Consider the following 18159-nt stretch of genomic DNA (forward strand, 5'->3'; position numbering starts at 1 on the left):
GAAGATCGAGGTGGAGAAGATGTAGTACCATTCCCTTAATGTTGCTTACGCATAAATATCCATTGTGCTAAACCTTGCTTTGTATTTCTTTATCCGCATTGAGAATTTATATTTTTTTGGGTATATTGACCTCGGTGGTCAATTTGAATCATTTTGACAATTTTTAATATTTCATATATTTACCACGGTTGTCAATTTTTCAATAAATCGTTGTCTGTTTGAAAATCTTAGTGCAGAGTAATATATATGTGTTATTCACCAAAAAATAAATTGATATGAAACAACCACATAACAATTGCCCATTTTTCGGTACAATAAACCTATACACTAAACTAAAAAAATAACACCCAAAATTCTTAAAAAAAACAAAGAACATAACTGTATTTAATAAATAAATATTGAAAAAATTGTTCAACAACTTTTTTTAAAAAATAATCGAGAATAAATTCCCCCGTGCACGGGTATAAAACTAGTACCTATAAACACATCCTAAATAAAACAAAAACTAATTTCTTTGATTGATTAATAAAACAATTGTGCCTCATCGCCACTCTCTCCTCCGCACGCAGAGACAGACACCGCATGTGCCTCATCGCCACCGCGCCCTCCGCCGCGCGACCACTATGGCCGTCACCTCAGCTAGCCGCCATCATCACCGGCTCTTTCCACTATCTCTCAGGTCGGTCCCTCTCTCCTTCCCACTGATGCTGCTGCAAACCTTGTTCCCTTAGGCCCTTGACAAGTTTCCTAGCTCTATCTGTGTTCATGCTGGTACTCCGCAGCAAAGTGCACCAATGCTTGTCTAGACTCTATTCCTCTGCATCTTCATCACTGATAATGGTAGATGAAACTCCACAAGTTCATGCCAATTCTGAGTTCAACTTGTCTTCTGTGTCTCCAGTTCCTGAGACCAACAGGGAACTGTTTCATGTAGTGGTTAGGGTGATTAAGTCCTTGAATTGGAAGATTGCTAGAGAAAAAAAATTTGGTAGTTGGGTTGAGACTCATGGATTTTCTCATTCAGTTAATTACTTTAGAATCATCATTCACACGTTTGCTATGGCTGGTATGCACTTGGAAGTGTTTGCTTTGCTTAGAGATATTGTTGGATACTGCAAGTGTGACGACTCGTTCGAACAGTTTTCGACTTTGTTGGATTTACCCCATCATTCTGTTCTTGTGTTTAATGTGCTTATCAAAGTGTTTGCTTCTAACTCTATGCTTGAGCATGCCCACCAAGTGTTTGTTAGCGCGAAGAATGTTGGGCTTGAACTTCATATAAGGTCTTGCAATTTCTTGTTGAAATGCTTGGTAGAAGCGAATAGAGCGGTGTTTGTTAGGTTTTTCTTTGTGGAATTGATGGAAACCGGTCCGTTGCCAAATATCCACACCTATACTATCATGATGAGTTGTGGAGATATTAGACTGGCTGCTGAGATTTTAGGAAAAATATATAGGAGTGGGGGAAACCCGACTGTTGTCACGTATGGTACTTATATTCGTGGACTTTGTGAATGTGGTTATGTTGATGTTGCTCACAAGTTAGTTCGTAAATTGCACTGCAAACTCCATCCTCTAAATAGTCATTGTTTTAATGCTGTAATTCATGGATTTTGTCAGAGAGGTGCAGTAAATGAAGCGTTGGAAGTTTTGGAAGAAATGAAGAGCTCGCGAACATTTCCTGATGTTTATAGCTACAACATGTTACTTAATGCATTCTGCAAGAAAGGGGATGTTGAGAAAGGTCTTGAGTTGATGAAGGAAATGGAGCTCTGCCAGATAAAACCATCCATTGTTAACTACACTTCCCTCATCCTTCTATGCAAGAATAAGCTGAAGGGTCAACAACTCTATGATAAGTCATTGGAAGTTTATAATAGCATGCTACAAAATGCTATCCGGCCGAATACAATCATTTGCAATCATATTCTTAGGGTACATTGCAGGGAAGGTCAATTTAGAGAAGCTTTGACACTGTTGGAAGATTTTCATGAACAAGGAATTAACCTCAACCAATATTCATATAATGAAATCATCCACATGATTTGCAAAGAAAGCTATCCAAAAATGGCACTGGAGCTCATGCCAAGAATGCTTAAAAGGAATGTACTTCCGGGAGTTGTTAATTATAGTACTCTTATATCTGGCTTTGCAAAAGAACAGTCAAATTTTGAAATGGTTGAGAGGTTATTCACAAGGTTGGTAAAAGCAGGGATCACTTTCAACACCAAGACATACACAACTCTTATTAGCATACATGGCCGTACTCGCAAAAGGCACAAAGCATATTGCAGATTTGGGGAAATGATACAAAGTTGTTTGTGTCCAGATGAGGTGTCATATACAGCTTTAATAGCTGTCTTTTGTAATATCAGAGAAATGAACGTTGCCTGTGCATTATTTCAAGAAATGTCAAGGATAGGTTGTTTGCCTAATCTATATACATATACTTGTTTGATTGATGGATTCTGCAAGATAGACTACATAGATTTGGCCACACAGCTGTTTGATGAAATGAAAAGAAAGGGAATTTTTCCAGATGTTGTAACTTACACTGTCCTCATTGCTTGGTACCATAAGCATGGCCGCATAGGTGAGAAAAATAAGTTATTTGGCGAAATGAAGGCAAATTGTATTTTGCTAGATGATGGGATCAAAAAGTTGCAGGACCCAAAACTTGTGCAATTCATGAACTAGAGTTTACTCATGGATATTTCAGTAAATCTCAGTATAATAATCAAAGATGAAATCTTGGCCATCTATTACTTTCAATCTTGACCGTTTAATTTCTCTTCCTAGCCTCTTCCTCTTCCACATTCAAAAGTTACACATTCTCATCAACCTTTTGGGCTTCAACAATCTTTCCACCATCCAACGAATTTACTTTGTATTTAATGGGCATTCCTAAGATCAAATAGGTTGACATTGTTTCTTCATTTTCCACCTTCTCAAGTTCCACTTGATCATTTATCACCTACCTCTTCAACTTCAACTATCACCCTATAAAATCTCTTCAACAAGCTTTCCTCACATCACAGCACACATGCAACAGAGAAACATAGTTCTACCAGCCCTCCACAAACCTGAGCCGATTTCGACATGAAGGTATGACTCAGTCACTTTGCTTCAGTCATTTGATTATTTCAATTTCCTAACTCAATATGTTTTCCCTCAAGGTCTTCTTCTCTTGGGAGACTGTGATAGTGTCAATGTTATTTCTTTGGTTTCATTTTTGTTTTATTCATATTTTTAAGTGATTATGATTTTCTTTCATTTTTGTTTTATTCAGATTGGTTTAATTAATTATGAGTTCTTTCTTAAATTGAATGTCAGATTATGATATTGTAGGTGAAATAAAAAAAACTCAAATTCACAAATGTGTTTTAAGAAAAAAATTGCTTGAGTATAGTTACGACCGTTTTTGTGCAACAATTTTCTGGGATATATGTTGAGTCATTTTCTTTTAGTTGGTGAGTTCATCAAATAATATGTGAACCCATAGCTTGATACTATGTTTAAATTTTGACTTTCTTAAAAATTAAATTGCTTATGAATGAGGTTGTTCTTCATGGTTTTTTTTTTTTTGCTTATAAAAGATACAATGACAATTTGAAGCGAGTGAAGAAAGTTAGAAAAGTTTCATTTGTATATATATGTTTATTAATTCTTTCGGAAGATGGATAATCTCCGAAATAGCTATTTATGATGCTATGCAATTTGTATAGCCGTCGTACTTATAATATGTATGGGATTAACCGCTTCAATGTGATCTTTTATTTTGGCATTCCCTCACGCTTGGCACAAATGATTCTTTTTTTTTTCGAGAAAAAATAAAAGACTATGCCTGCGCCGTATGAATATTAAGTAATAATAGCATGACACTTCGAGTTCAATATGCAAAAAATGGTTTTTTTTTCAAAACATTCAATTATGTATCGGAAAGGTAGTATGAACAAGGGGTATTTACAATTTTATACATATGATTTCATATGTGATTTTTCAGAACCGTTGGATATTCAGCAGACTTTTAATCTTAGTCGTTCAATATTCCCCTTTAACTTCCTTCAACAATGTTAGTATATACCTTTATACTATTAAGCTAAAAATTATTTTAAATGAATTTATTATTATTTAATTTATATGAGTTATGAAATGTCATAGGTCAAAATTAATATTAAATATGATATTAGTTGTGAATTCCATATGACACAAATTATTGGTTCAAATTTGTTGAAATATTAATCAACCCATAATTAATATTAATAATAAACTTTAAAAGTCAAAGGTCACTCAATAAAAAAAACTCATATCCCTTCATTTTGAACTTCCTTCATCAATGTCATTCTATAGACTTCTACTATTAATTCAAAATTATTATAAATAAATTTATTTTTTATATAAGTTATGAAATTCAAAAAGGTATGCTGAACACTAAATAAGATTTTACCAAAAGAAAAAAAATTATCACTAACCTTTTTACCTGCAACTATATAAACAAGTGTCAATACTCATTCAACATGTGTCACATATGCTTTGTTGAGGTATTTGTTTTAATTTCTCAAAGGCTCAAGATTCAAGACATTTTACGAAGAACATATATATATCCAACGACTAACTTTTGATGTACTGTCCTAAAATGTTTACATGTGTTATAACATGCTTTTTATTTCATGATGATCTTCAATGTGATTCCATCATGTAAAATTGAAACACCTTAAAAATTATTTTCTCTTTGATTTGCTCAACTTTTGATTATGTATAATGACTCAAACTTCCCACAAGGTACCAAATATTTTCGCAGGAAAATTGAATGGAAGATTAAAGTTTGTGTGCTCCATGTGTGGGAAACAAGAGATTTAAAAAAACTTCGAATTGTTAATAGTATTGAATTGCTCTTAATCGTTGAACATGTATTTTGATTTCTTTGTTTTCCCCACTTTCATGGTGCCTAATTCAAACTATTTATTGTTACCATAACAAACGTGAATTTTTAAAATTATAGTTTTTCATTTTGAAAAAATAAAACACAATTGAAGATCCATGCAACCATTAACCGAAGTCAAATGCCACAGTTTAGTGACACACTATGTGTAAGACAAGTTTATGCGATTCAGAATTTTATGGTTCAAGCATCTGCTAGGAAATTTAGAGTCACAAAGCACAAATACAAGATTACTTAAATGGGCATCTAAAAAACAGAAGAGGCTACAAGTGACACTAATCCTACAGCAAAATATGATTTTGTACTATTTCATATAGTTGACATCATTTTCATGTAGTCGATCATCTTTGAAGAAATCAATGTTTATAGTGCTAATTTATTTATTAAAAGAAAAGACATATAATACCATAAGACAACTAACTGCATCTTCTAAACAACAATAATCCATATGACTTAACCTCTAATATTGCTTCCTTAAATGAATTACCCTAATACTATGTTAATTTTTACTATTTTTTTCATTCTTCATTATTGTACTCTTACATCGTTCTCATGAATAGCCACGGATACTCACAATCTCCTAAATTCATATTGCATATATGCAAACTTTCTTCTAACCTAACTTTTAGATGTCCATTTCCATAAATAAGTATTTATAGCTTACTACTTCTCTGATTTTTTCTAAAAAAATGGGTAGGTCCAAATTTACTTAAATTGTGAAAATTTTATTTAGACAGGTTTAACTTGATTTCATCCTATTTCATATTAGATTTAATATGAACAAATTATGAATTATTTGAAATCAAATAAAAAACTATGAATTATTTATTTTTTAAATATGTATTACTTTCCAGTTTATATATCAATGTTAATATAATTATAATTTTTACCAAAACGTATTTTCTTGATAAAGAATAGCAAAATCTAATACTAACAAAGTACAAAATTTGTATTTAAGCACATATATTATTGAATTTATATGAGTTATGAAATTTCATAGGAAAAAATTAACATTAAAACTTAGGGAATTCCATAAGACACACTTTATTAGTTTAAATTTGTTAAATCATTAATCAAGTAATAATTAATACTAACAATAAACTTTTTTTTTCGAAAGCAATAACTATATTGATGAAGAAATTGACAGCAGGGTCGTGGAGCCCTTTAACCAAAACAGGCGGCTACCTAAGGCCCCAGCAAAAATATAAGGCCCAATCTTTTTCTTTTGTTGCTAAAAATGCATGCAATCTCAGCGTCTGGAACCAAACATATAGTAGCATTTACGGATTTGTTTTTGAAACTGGAAGCCAAATTGAAACTTGGGACTTGGAGCGATATATATTAGAAATAGATTGATATTAGATTCATTGGAAATACCTATAAAAATAATAATTCATAGTGGACCAAAATAAAATAAATAAGAACCTTTCATCTTTCCTAAATATTAGCCAATTAAAAAGAGAAATTTCATTGGTTCGAAAAAAAAATAGAGAAATTACACCAATATTATCATTTCTTTTATATATGTAAAAAAAAATTACCATTTCTTTTAAAACTATTCAATATCATCATCAATATAATTTAATATATTTATTTATCCTAAAAAATAAATTTCTTTTATCCCTTAATTTATTCTAACTCTCTAAGTTTTTCACTCTCTCCCTCGATTAAACGCTTACGCTTTCCTGACTTAATTATAAAACTTTGATAAATGATTTACAGCTCAAAAAGCTAGAAGATTAATATAAAAAAGTTATAATTTTTATGATATACTAAGTCTCTTTAAGATTTTTATATAAAAAAAACCCTTTAATATTCTCGCCTTAGGCCCCAGAATGTCTGTACACGGCTCTGATTGACAGGATATACACTCTTCTCCAAATGGAGCAAAAGTCAGCAAATACAAAAAGAACCCGAAAAAATATAACAACCAACCCAAGATACCCAAAGTCTATACAAACCTATCTTAAAGCCCTCACAAATCGTCAAAAAACTCCATAAAGATACCCAAGCTCCCACCAGAAACCCAAGAAACACCCTCTGCTAAACTAAGGCTAATTGCGCGCTATGATTTGAGCTGCAATAAACTTCCTCTATTCAATAAAAAAAAAATCTTCCCTATATATTTCTCTTTGAACTTCCTCCATTAATATTAATTAGTCTATAGTTTTCTACTATTAACTTCAAAAAATTATTTTAAATAAGTATATTATTATTTATTTCATATGAGTTATGAAACTAAAAAAGACAAACTTAATATTAAATAAGATCTTACAAATAAAAAAGACTTCTTCTATCTGTAAAGTAAAATAAAATTGTTATATCAAAGAATAATTCAAAAGCATCAATTAGATAAACAAGTACAAACAACACAAATAAAAAAAAATCAAATACACTCATAAAAAAACCGACGAAAAAAAAAACACAATCAAAAACATAAATTAACAATTCGACAAAAAAACTAATTATCACAAAAAAATATTATTTTTTCTCCTTTACTTACGAATAAATAATTTTTAAAAAATCATTAAAAAATGCAGTACAAAATAAAAAATAATGCCCCCGTGCAACGCACGGTTAAAAAATACTAGTAAAATATTTAAAAATATTGTTTTATGACATTAATGGGTCTATTTATTCTGATTGAAAACTACTATAAAATCACTCGTGTAATACTTGAAAGTATCAAACCTAGAAATGAAAAAAACTCATACAATGACTAACACCTTCTCATCTGTCCTCTCATCCCTTGTACTAGCTTTTATTCTATTTGTTGCATCTTCCGATGCAACCAACAAAATAGTGGATATCAGTGAGATTTGCAAAACAACTGTAACTCCTTCATTTTGTTCAGCCCTTTTAAACTCAAGCCCAGGTGGAAAAGACCTTGTTAGTCTTAGCCAGTATATAATTGACGTGGATCGTGCCAATGTGACCAACACAATCACTCTACTCAAATCTTTGATCCCAAAAAGTAAAGATCCAAAGCTAACAGCCCATTACAAAGATTGCTTGGACATTTATGGGGAAGAAGGTGCTCTTGGCGATGTTGATGACATTCAACGGGCTTTCAAGATGAAAGATTATCTTGGTATGAACATTCACGCAAGTGCTCTCTTTGATCGAGGTGAAGATTGTATTTCAGGGGAGTTTCCGGGACAACCCGGTGTTCATGATCCCTCATTACTTCCAAAATATGCTTTTGTTGTTAAGCAGGTTACTTCAATTATTCTTGTCTTATCAAATGACTTGAGAGGTGCTTGATCAATTGTTGTATATTAATATTTGGATGAAGTTGCAGTAAAATGAGTTAGCTACATTTTGAACAAATACTTTTATTCAGCCGAGTTTTTCTCTTTTCCTTTTTATAAATATTTGAATTGCAGAGTTTAATTACAAAATATTTGATAAAAACTAAACAAATTATGCCACCTTGATAATTAAGACTAGGGTGTAATATGATTGGGTTGGTTTGAATTTAGGGTGTTTAATAATCCGAATCAATCAAATATATTCGGTTTGAGTTGGTTTAAGGTTCTTGATTTTTGGCTTATGGATCCGAACGGAACCAACCCGATCTCAATTGGATTGGTTTGGTTCAGGTGGTTAGATTTGAAATAAAAAAAATTGCACAATATTTATTCTATAAACGTGAAAAGTTATCAAAAAAATATTGAAACTTCATATACCCAACATCTTCAAAAGAACAAAATGTTTCATAATCCATGTAATCCAAAATAAACAAGGTAAAAGTAAATCCGTAAATTTGTTGAAGTGTAAAACGAGTAAACGTAAATTATGTAATGGAATGAAGCTCCTTTGACTAAATGGTATTTAAAAAAAATTAAGTACGATTGGGTTGATTCGGATTCGTCGGATATTCAATCTGGCCAAGGACTCATTCCAACTCACCAACATAATATATTTGGTTTTGTTTGATCGGGTTCGCGAATTAGACTATACCCACTTACACGCCTAATGAACACAAAGAAACAGAAGAAATACATAATTAAATTCCTTAATTAATTTTAGTTCTTATCGAAATTGGGCACCACTTAAAGCAACGAGCTTCACAAAGAAGTTGTGTCTGTTCAAAGTTTGAGACTTCAAATTGCTTATTTGATAATTCGTTTACAGCTCGACAAAATAATGTTAGAATCAAAATTGTAAAACACACAAAATACTATCCTATACTAAATACTATTTTTGAAACAAAAAAGTGGCAACTCGGACAAGTGTCACCCACTAGTTTTATGTTTTTCTTCATAACCTTTCTCCATCATACTACAATTCGTAGGTAGATGATGTCATATTTTTATTTTCTGTTTTGTTAGTAATTGAAATATTAAGTAATTTCATATTTCTGAAAATAATTAATGCTTTAATATTGCCTTTAATAGTTATTAATGACATTAGAATAATTAACAAAAGTCAATGATGACTGTTTTCGAAAATAACTATTGTATTAATTTTTCATGTAATGATTTTAATGACATTATAATAATTAATAACAATTAATTGTGACTTTTCTATTATTAAGATGTATGCTAACAAAGTTTTATTTAATTATTATGTTTTTTATATTACAAAATGAATTGTTTTAATGTATATTTATATTTTTTGATTTTTCATTAGTTTAAATATTAAATAATTACATATTTTTTGAAAATAATTAATGTAATAATATTGCGTTTAATAATTATTAATGACATTAGATTAATTAATAAAAGTTATTTGTAAATTTTTCCGAAAATAACTGTTGTATTAATTTGACATTTAATGGTCTTTAATGACAATAGAATAATTAATAAAAGTCAACTGTGATTTGTCTCCTATTAAAATGTATGGTGACAAACTCTTTTTTAATGGTTATGTTTATTTTTTATATTATAAAATTAAAAAATTGAATATAATTATTTTTTTTACATGAAAATATTATTAATAATGAAATCGACATGAGATGGAAGTTCTCATGACACAGTACAAAACATGGTTTCCTCCAAGCCCTAAAATTTCATCTACACAAAAACTGCTAAAAACAAACTCTAAGAGAGTGTCTCATTAAAACCTTGTAAGAAAAAACCTAGCAAGGAAAAAGAGTACACCACTCTTAAGATAGCCAATTTTGCACCAGACAGTTATTACAATCAAACATACGTGCTAAAAAGAACAACTCCAGCATAGCAGAAATAAAAAACAAGCACCCAACGTGATAGCAACAACACAATTCATTTAGAACATAACAACAACATCAACAGCTACCTTGTGAACACCATAACAGCAACAACTTAGCAACATTTGAACACCATAACAACCACAACAAATTATGTGCCCCTTTCAGTCTCGCTAAATTACAGCACAGAACATCCCAGCATCTCATGAGCAACACATTCATCAGAATCGCAATTACCTTCAAATGTATAACATCAAACCCCAAATACCCACAGAGGTTGAACACAATCACAACCCGATTTTGCCATATCATCAGCTTTTTCATTTGCTTCACGAAATATATGATCCACACGCACGTAATCCACTTCCAACATCATAACATCAATCATATGCAAGTCATTCAAAAGCTTCCATGGCCTATATTATGTTCTCATGACCCAACTCACTGCTAGTGTATAATCGATTTCCACCAATACACGCTTTATTCCAAACTCCTTGCAAAACTGGAGAACCAACCTTATCGCCCTTACCCCAGCCTCATAAGCAAATACCTCCCCCATTGCTACTGAAAAATAGCCTAACCGCACACCCGTCCAATCATGCAGCACCCTTCCTGCTCCTCCAACACCCGACGCACCCCTAGCTGCCCCATCAACGTTGAACTTGTAAAAGCCCTCCTCAGAACGCACAACTAAGAGGCTTTACGAACTGGCTTTGAGCTTCCTACCCTAACCTTTTCAAAATTTTGCAAGAGACCATACACACTATAATCGCAAACCTCATGACAGCCCTAATCCAACTGAAAATCCTTGTAATATCTGTCCCATACCTCCATCACTGTCACTGATTTCCCTCTAAATATAACATGATTCCTCTCCATCCACACGGACCATCCCAGCGCATATGGCACCAAGCGCCACAGCTCCAACCCTGTATTAAATCTCAAAGCATCCCATTGAAGCATCAATATTTCTACTGTGAATATAATTTCTTAAATTCAAGATGATATCAAATATGCTATAAAAAAATTGATACCAAATAGTTTTAAATGATTGATTTGGAAATTAACTAAAAAAAATTATATTTTATGTTTTCGTATATACATTTGGAAGGTTAAAATGATTTTGGTATATTGATTTAAAGCATAACAAATTAGAAATAAAAAGAGGGAATTAGAATGCAACTCGGATTAGGAAAAAAAAAACTTAAATAGATGATATGCATATTTAAAAAAGAAAAAGAAGATAGAAAATATGAAAATGTATATTGTATGCCGACAAAGTACTCTTATTTCATCCGTGCATAACGCGAGATCAATACTAGTAAATGTGATTTATTCATGAAAAGGTAAAAAGTATTTTAAAAAGAAAAATATAACTTTTAGTTATTGTTTATCTTCATCTTCTTATTTATCTTCAGACCTTTTTTTTTTGAATGCCAAACTAATATTAATACAATAGAAAAAATGCACCAGGATTGCAAAGAGACAATTACAAGGAAAAAGAAAGAGTAGGAAACGCAAGCAGCAAAAGGCAAAACAGACCCAAAACAAGCTCACTAACACAGAGGAGCCATCTTCATCTTCATCTTCATCATTTTCTTCATAACTAAAAACTCATATCTCAACCCAGAAAACCAACTTCTCACCCACCCTCTTCCCTCAACCCCACCCAAGACAACACTTATTTCAGATCCACAACCACCAACAAACCGACAACCACATCTACCCAGAAACACAGTGAACCAAACATCTCTCTCCCCTGCATCTCCAACCTTAACCCAAACTCAAAGCTTCCACGAACTCAGCCACTCCAACACCTCGACCCCTAATTGCACACCCAACCAGATCAAAACGCGCAAGTACCAGATCGAAGCTTTGCAATTGGGATTTTGGGTAATTTGGGGGGATTAGGATAAGTTTGGGGGAATTAAAATTGGTTAATTAGATTTGAGTTACAATTAGAAATATGTTTAATTAGATTAATTATATGATGTGTAATTTTTTTAATTTTTTATTTTTTTTAGTGCCATGTCAGCTTCATTTACACAGTCATCATGCCATTTCATCACTCGTCGGAGCTCCGGGCTCCGGCGAGGACTGGCTCCAGACGTTTTGCAAAAATAGGGACGTATTCCACAAATTTTTCCGATGAAGGACCTAGTTCAGACGGCGAGACAAAGACAGGGACTAATTTGAGGATTAAGTCAATGAATAATATTAAAAAAAATACTCATGTATTCAGTTTCAAAATTTTCCAAAGTTCTGGTTATGTCATATTTTAGTTATAAGGTTCAACCCTTGTTTATAGGGTGACCTAATGTTGCGGTTCTGGGTGAATTATGCAATTAAAAAAAGAGGTTATGTAATTAAAAACTGATAATGCGTCGAAGTGAGGAAATACAAAAATACCATTTTCTTAAGTACTTCAGAAGTTAAAGTTTCGAAGTACTCAAGAACTTAAAGTTCCGAAGTCATTGCAACTAGGATTAACACCTCATGTTTTTTAGTACTCCGAAAGTTAAAGTTCTGAAGTACTCTGGAAGGATAGTTTTGGCATTTTAAAAAAATAACCTGAGGTGCCAGATCTGGTACCTAAGGTGCCAAATCCAACTCCTACTCAATGCAACCAGCATCAGTTTGTATATAGAAAACACGTCTATATTTACTTTACAATTAAGTAGAGTGAGTCTTGAATCACGTTAGTTCTTAGTTTGGTCTTCAAATTCACTACATGAACACAAATCATGGATGCTTTCTATGGCAATCCAATTTGCACATGCTTCAATTCATAATGGAAAATGAAATCAATTCCGCGGAAGTAAGGCATCAACAATTCAAAGTTGCTGTTGAATTCACCTACTAGAAATTTATTCCGTTTCAATTCCATTAAATGTTTTAGTGGCTTTGTTTTCACAAACATGTTTATATATAATAAAGCATCAGCCAAGTAACAGAAGCCCTTATAGCTCAGTGGTAGAGCGTCAGTCTTGTAAACTGAAGGTCCGTAGTTCGATCCTGCGTGAGGGCACTTTTCATTTCTGTTTTTATTTTTTCATAGTTATTGTATAGTCCAGTTCTTTTATTTTTATTTTGGCCTCATTAACGTACTCATAAAATTCAAGATACACATTACGATTAAATAATATGAGTGGCATTTTATTTTTCGCCATGAAATTTCATTTGAGAACTCAGATATTCCAATTCTTCCTTCTTTTCTTTTGCCAAATTATTGCTAATAGTTCTAGTGAGTAGTGACATAAACACATAGTAGATAAACTTGGTTTACACAAACATTCAATTGATTTTCACCATATAAAAAAAATACTATTATCCTAATTTAAACTAAAAAGAATTCTAACCATTCTTAGAATATGGTCTTCTGTGGTATAATATGATTGAGCTTCGTGGATCAAAATTATGCTCTCATAACATATAACCCACTCACAAATCTTTCAAATTTGAATAAAAAGCCAAGAAAACAAAAGAAGAAGCCAATGTTGAACACAGATGATAGGCTTTACAATCAATAAAATGAGATGATTGTTACATTACATCCAAAGTGTAGATGCATCAAAGAATGAAACCGTTCCACTAATAAGATTCTAAATCACAGTTCTCAGGAGATAGAAACTAAATAATGTCAGAGTTGCACTCATCATGAAACTCAATTAAACAAAACAAAACAAAAAATTACATGTACTAGTAATAACATAGACAGTAGCATCATCTGGTGAAGAACACTAACTCACAATTTTACACCACATTTGGAACCCACAAACAACCGAAGTCAAAATCAATTCAGGAAAGAACCTTTCGTGAGTAGCTTCTGGGAGCTAGAAATGGTTCTGAGAAAAAGAGAAACCGATCCAAACATACTATTAGTTTCACGAGGTTAGAAGTTGTGTTGCAAGAACAGTCTCTCTTGAGGAGAAGCAGGACCAATCTCTTCTTCAAGGCTTCTCAAAACATCACCACCACCACCAACATTACCGCCACCAAAGTTCCTCACCTCTGAATTATTTTTCCCATCAACCTCAGCCTCTGAGCCTGAAGACTTTCTTCTCTGAGAAGAAGTGACACTGGGGAAAGTTATCCATGAAGGTGCTCTAAACTCAACAAACCTCTGATCCTCATTTTCTGCGACATCAGTTTCTGAAGCTGATCTATTTGAAGACCTCTGAGATGATTTCTTATGCATTCTATTACTTCCTAAAACCACCTCAGTCGGCAAAATCGGTTGCTCGATGCAAGGACTTCCCATTAACTGAGCAAGAGCTCTCTCCAAAGCTGTTGTCACTTTGTCCATTGAAGGCCTATCTTTCCCTCTCATCCTCACACTCTTACAAGCCACATTAGCAATCCTTTTCAAGGCATCGAGATCAGAAGGAGGTTTCAGAACCGGGTCGAGGATCGTGGCTATATCTCCTGATTTGATCAGAGGCACTGCCCATTGAACTATGTTCCCTTCTTCATATTGCATGTCAATTGCTTTTCTTCCACTAAGAATCTCCAAAAGCAGAACACCAAAGCTATAAACATCAGATTTTGTTGTAAGATAGTGAAGCCTGTAGTACTCAGGATCAAGATAACCAAGAGTCCCAGCTGGCAACTCAGCCAAAGGGGAGCTACTATCTGCAGGACCAAGCAAAGACAAACCAAAATCAGCAACTCTAGCATTGTGTTCTTCATCAATGAGTATGTTTGAGGATTTGATGTCTCTATGAATCACTGGTGGACAAGCATAGCCGTGCAAATACTCTATTCCTCGCGCTGCTTGGACCGCAATTGTGACCCTTCTCACCCAATCTAACTGCTCTCTCAGCTCTTTGTTAGGGCTATGCAAATGCTGATGCAAAGAACCATGAGCCATGTACTCATACACAAGAAGCCTCTCTCCACCATCCTCACAGTAGCCTAGAAGGTTGAGCAAATGAGCATGGTTCAGCCTTGAGAGCAAGTCAAGCTCAGTGTGAAACTCTTTAGAGTTTTTCTGCATGTTGGGAGACATTATAGCCCTTTTCACAGCAACAACAGTGCCATCTTTGAGAACCCCCTTGAACACACAAGAAAAGCTTCCTTTCCCTACAATTGATTCTTCTTTGAATCCAGCAGTTGCACTTTCAAGCTCTTCATACGGGAACATCTGAGCCCTTCTAATCTTGAACTCCTCCATGTCAGGGCGGATCTTACTGTTCTCCCTTTGGTGTGAAGAGCTTCTATTTAGCTTCTTCACATTTGACCTTGTTGCTGAACACTCACAACCTCTTAGCTTGTATCTAACATACAAAACTGCAGTTATGGAAGCAATGCAAACAATCAAAACTGCAAAAGCTATCTCAGCAATAACCACTGTTAACTGCAGACCCCAGAATCTACCATTTTTCTTCCCAGTGGAAGCATTGGAATTGGAAGAGGAGCAGTTGGAATTGCATTCAGGTGATGAACAAAGAGAACAATTATATTCACAAACTCGATCAAATTTCAGATTGCATTCACTTTTCTGATACATTTCATCAGGACAAACACCAGTGCAAGGCATGCAAATGTGAGAATCTGGGGACTTGCAAAGTAGACCCTTTTGCTGGTCTTGTTCAATTTCATAGTAACCAGGTGGACATGGAGTGGACCTGCACATTCTTGGCGAAACTGCCATAGGAAGAGTGGTGGGGAAGCCAACACCCCAACAAACAGGCTCAAGAGATTCCTCAGCAAGTATTCCACAGGTGAAATAGTTCCCTGCAACAACCTCAAACACCTTAATCCCACTAGGAACTGGGGTGCTTGCTTTCAAACTATACCCCCAGCAAATCACTCCATGATCATAGCTCTTGACACCACAAGCATGAAACTTTCCTCCCACCACAGAAAGCAAAGGATCCTTTGGAGCAACATCAATGTTCCCTTGTCCTTTCACCGACCGCACCAACGAAATTTCCTCCTCCATGTCCAAGCTCCTCCCCCAACAAATAGCCCTAGAATTCACCCCTTCTAAGATTCCACAAACATGATATCCACCGGCAGAGAGCTTCTGGAATCTCATGTCTTGAGGCATCAGACTCATAATCTGGCTACTAGTCTCATCTCCCCAGCAGAACACAGTCCTGTTTTGAGAAAACAAGCCACAATTGAACTCAGAACCTGCTGAGATTGACTGAATCTGCCCATCAAACACATAGTTTTTGGTCATGTTGTAGCCCCAGCAATCAACAAAAGAAGTGTTCCTGTGTCTTCCTGTCAAGGGTTTCCTCAACCCACAGAGGTGATAATCCCCAGCACTGATTTCTAGGTACTGAGCCCCCTTCACCATAGGTTGTGGCACACCCATCCCTATGTAGTTAGTGCTACCCCAGCAATAGGGTTGGCTTGAACTCATCAGAAGCCCACACACAAAGCCATCACCAGCAGTTAGACCAAAGAATGAAAATTGGGGTGGTGTTCCATAAATTATGGCTGAGTTGAATCCATTACAGGCCACAGTATGAGACCCATCTGATTTCAAACCACAAAAGGCTGAACCTTTATCCCCATAAGAGACAGCAATTGAAGACATGGAACCAAGGCTTGAAACTGGGAACCATAAGTATGAAAACACCACAAGCTCAGATAAGAATTGTTTTGCTGAGAACCCCATGATGCAAAACCTCCCAAAAACTATGTCATCTAGACAAAGGTAGAATCTTTACCAATAATGTTGGTTGGGCAACATAAGATTCTGGCTTACACCTTTTGACTACTCAGCAAGAAACACAGGTGAAAGTGCAGTTTAAAGAGAAGAGAAAGTGTAACAAACTTCATCTAACAAACCAAAGCAATGCTACCTCAAGGTTTCTCACAATTTGCATGGATTACTAGCAATGCAGAAGAAAAGGCCCAGAAGAGAAAGTGGTGGATCAGAATCTTCATTCTGGGTTTCTCAACAAACATCAACACAAATAGCAAGAAATTTCACTGGATCTTCAGCCCACTTTGGATTCTTACAGCAGAAAAATCCACTATTGTTCCTTGTTTGGAAGAGAAGTAAACTTACCAGGGGAAAAAACCAAACTCCATCCAGTGTTTTCAGCTATTCTAAAACTAAGAAAAGGGTTTCAACTTGCTAAATCAACAACCACATTCAGTAAAAGTAAGCAGAAACTCTTGCACCATTTTGGCTTCATGGTTGGTTTGATTATGGAGATGGGAAGTGCTTGAAAAGGGGCTTAAAATGGAGATAGATGATGGATTGTGGAAGGTGTTTGCAATGTTGTTGCAGGGGAAGAACAGAGATTGAAGGAGAAAGGTGCAATAAATGTGACAAAGCTGCAACTTCTGAATATGGGCAAAATGTAGGTGGAGGCATTAAATGTGAAAGTTAATGCATTTTGATCTTTTCATGCCTGGATTACTGCACTACCCAATTTTCACTTTCATGAAGAGAGAGGTGAAATTTACTCCTATCAAGCATGGAATGGGAACAAAACATCATTCACGCCCCAAAACATTTGCTCCATATGATATTGATATCTTTGTTTTCCTGGTTGGTGCTGAGTTTATGGAGTTCTGTTTTCTGAGTATGCACCGCTTTACCATTGACTGTTTTACATAGACTTTCTGAGCAGTTTCAAAAAAAAAACATAAACATTCTAAGCATTTTGTTATAGTCATTAGTTCCTTTCTTTAAAATCTTTATGTCAAATTATTATTAAAACATGATGAAAGAATTTTTGAAAGTTTATTTATTTTATTATGATATATCGACTTGTAGTCTTGTACCCATGATTATCAAATTCGAACCGATGACTATCCTAGTCTGGCCCTAACTTTGATCGGAAAAACTTGCTTTAACCAAGTTTAGAGAAAAATTGGACCCGAATCGACAAGGCGGAGATGGTGGTGATTTTATGGGTGCTAATATCCGCTCAATTGTAATAATTAAATTATTTGAATTATAATAACAGTTAAATAATCATGTTTGAATCATAAACTTTACTATTTAATTCTTTTCGATACATCGGAAACTAAAATTTTACTATTTAATTCTTAATTTTCTTATTTTGATATTCTT

General features: G+C 34.1%; 3 protein-coding genes and 1 non-coding gene across 4 annotated transcripts; 3 read left to right on the forward strand and 1 right to left on the reverse strand.

The window, feature by feature from the left end:
- The first annotated feature begins 511 nt into the window (after positions 1-511).
- Positions 512-3612, forward strand: LOC130749812 (pentatricopeptide repeat-containing protein At1g62914, mitochondrial-like). Its single transcript, XM_057603182.1, has one exon. It carries the CDS (start codon positions 766-768, stop codon positions 2695-2697), a length of 1932 nt encoding a protein of 643 aa, XP_057459165.1. The 5' UTR covers positions 512-765; the 3' UTR covers positions 2698-3612.
- A 4045-nt stretch (positions 3613-7657) lies between these two features.
- On the forward strand, positions 7658-8206 carry LOC130742644 (pectinesterase inhibitor 2-like). Its single transcript, XM_057594749.1, has one exon. The coding sequence runs from the start codon at positions 7658-7660 to the stop codon at positions 8204-8206; it is 549 nt and encodes a 182-aa protein (XP_057450732.1).
- A 4865-nt stretch (positions 8207-13071) lies between these two features.
- Positions 13072-13143, forward strand: TRNAT-UGU (transfer RNA threonine (anticodon UGU)). Its single transcript has one exon. It is a non-coding gene; the product is annotated as a tRNA-Thr (tRNA).
- Positions 13144-13612: 469 nt separating this feature from the next.
- Positions 13613-17571, reverse strand: LOC130749104 (serine/threonine-protein kinase-like protein ACR4). Its single transcript, XM_057602392.1, has one exon. The coding sequence runs from the start codon at positions 16744-16746 to the stop codon at positions 14008-14010; it is 2739 nt and encodes a 912-aa protein (XP_057458375.1). The 5' UTR covers positions 16747-17571; the 3' UTR covers positions 13613-14007.
- Between the last annotated feature and the right edge of the window lie 588 nt (positions 17572-18159).

This window comes from Lotus japonicus, chromosome 3 (genome assembly GCF_012489685.1).
Source record: "Lotus japonicus ecotype B-129 chromosome 3, LjGifu_v1.2".
NCBI classification, from domain to species: domain Eukaryota; kingdom Viridiplantae; phylum Streptophyta; class Magnoliopsida; order Fabales; family Fabaceae; genus Lotus; species Lotus japonicus.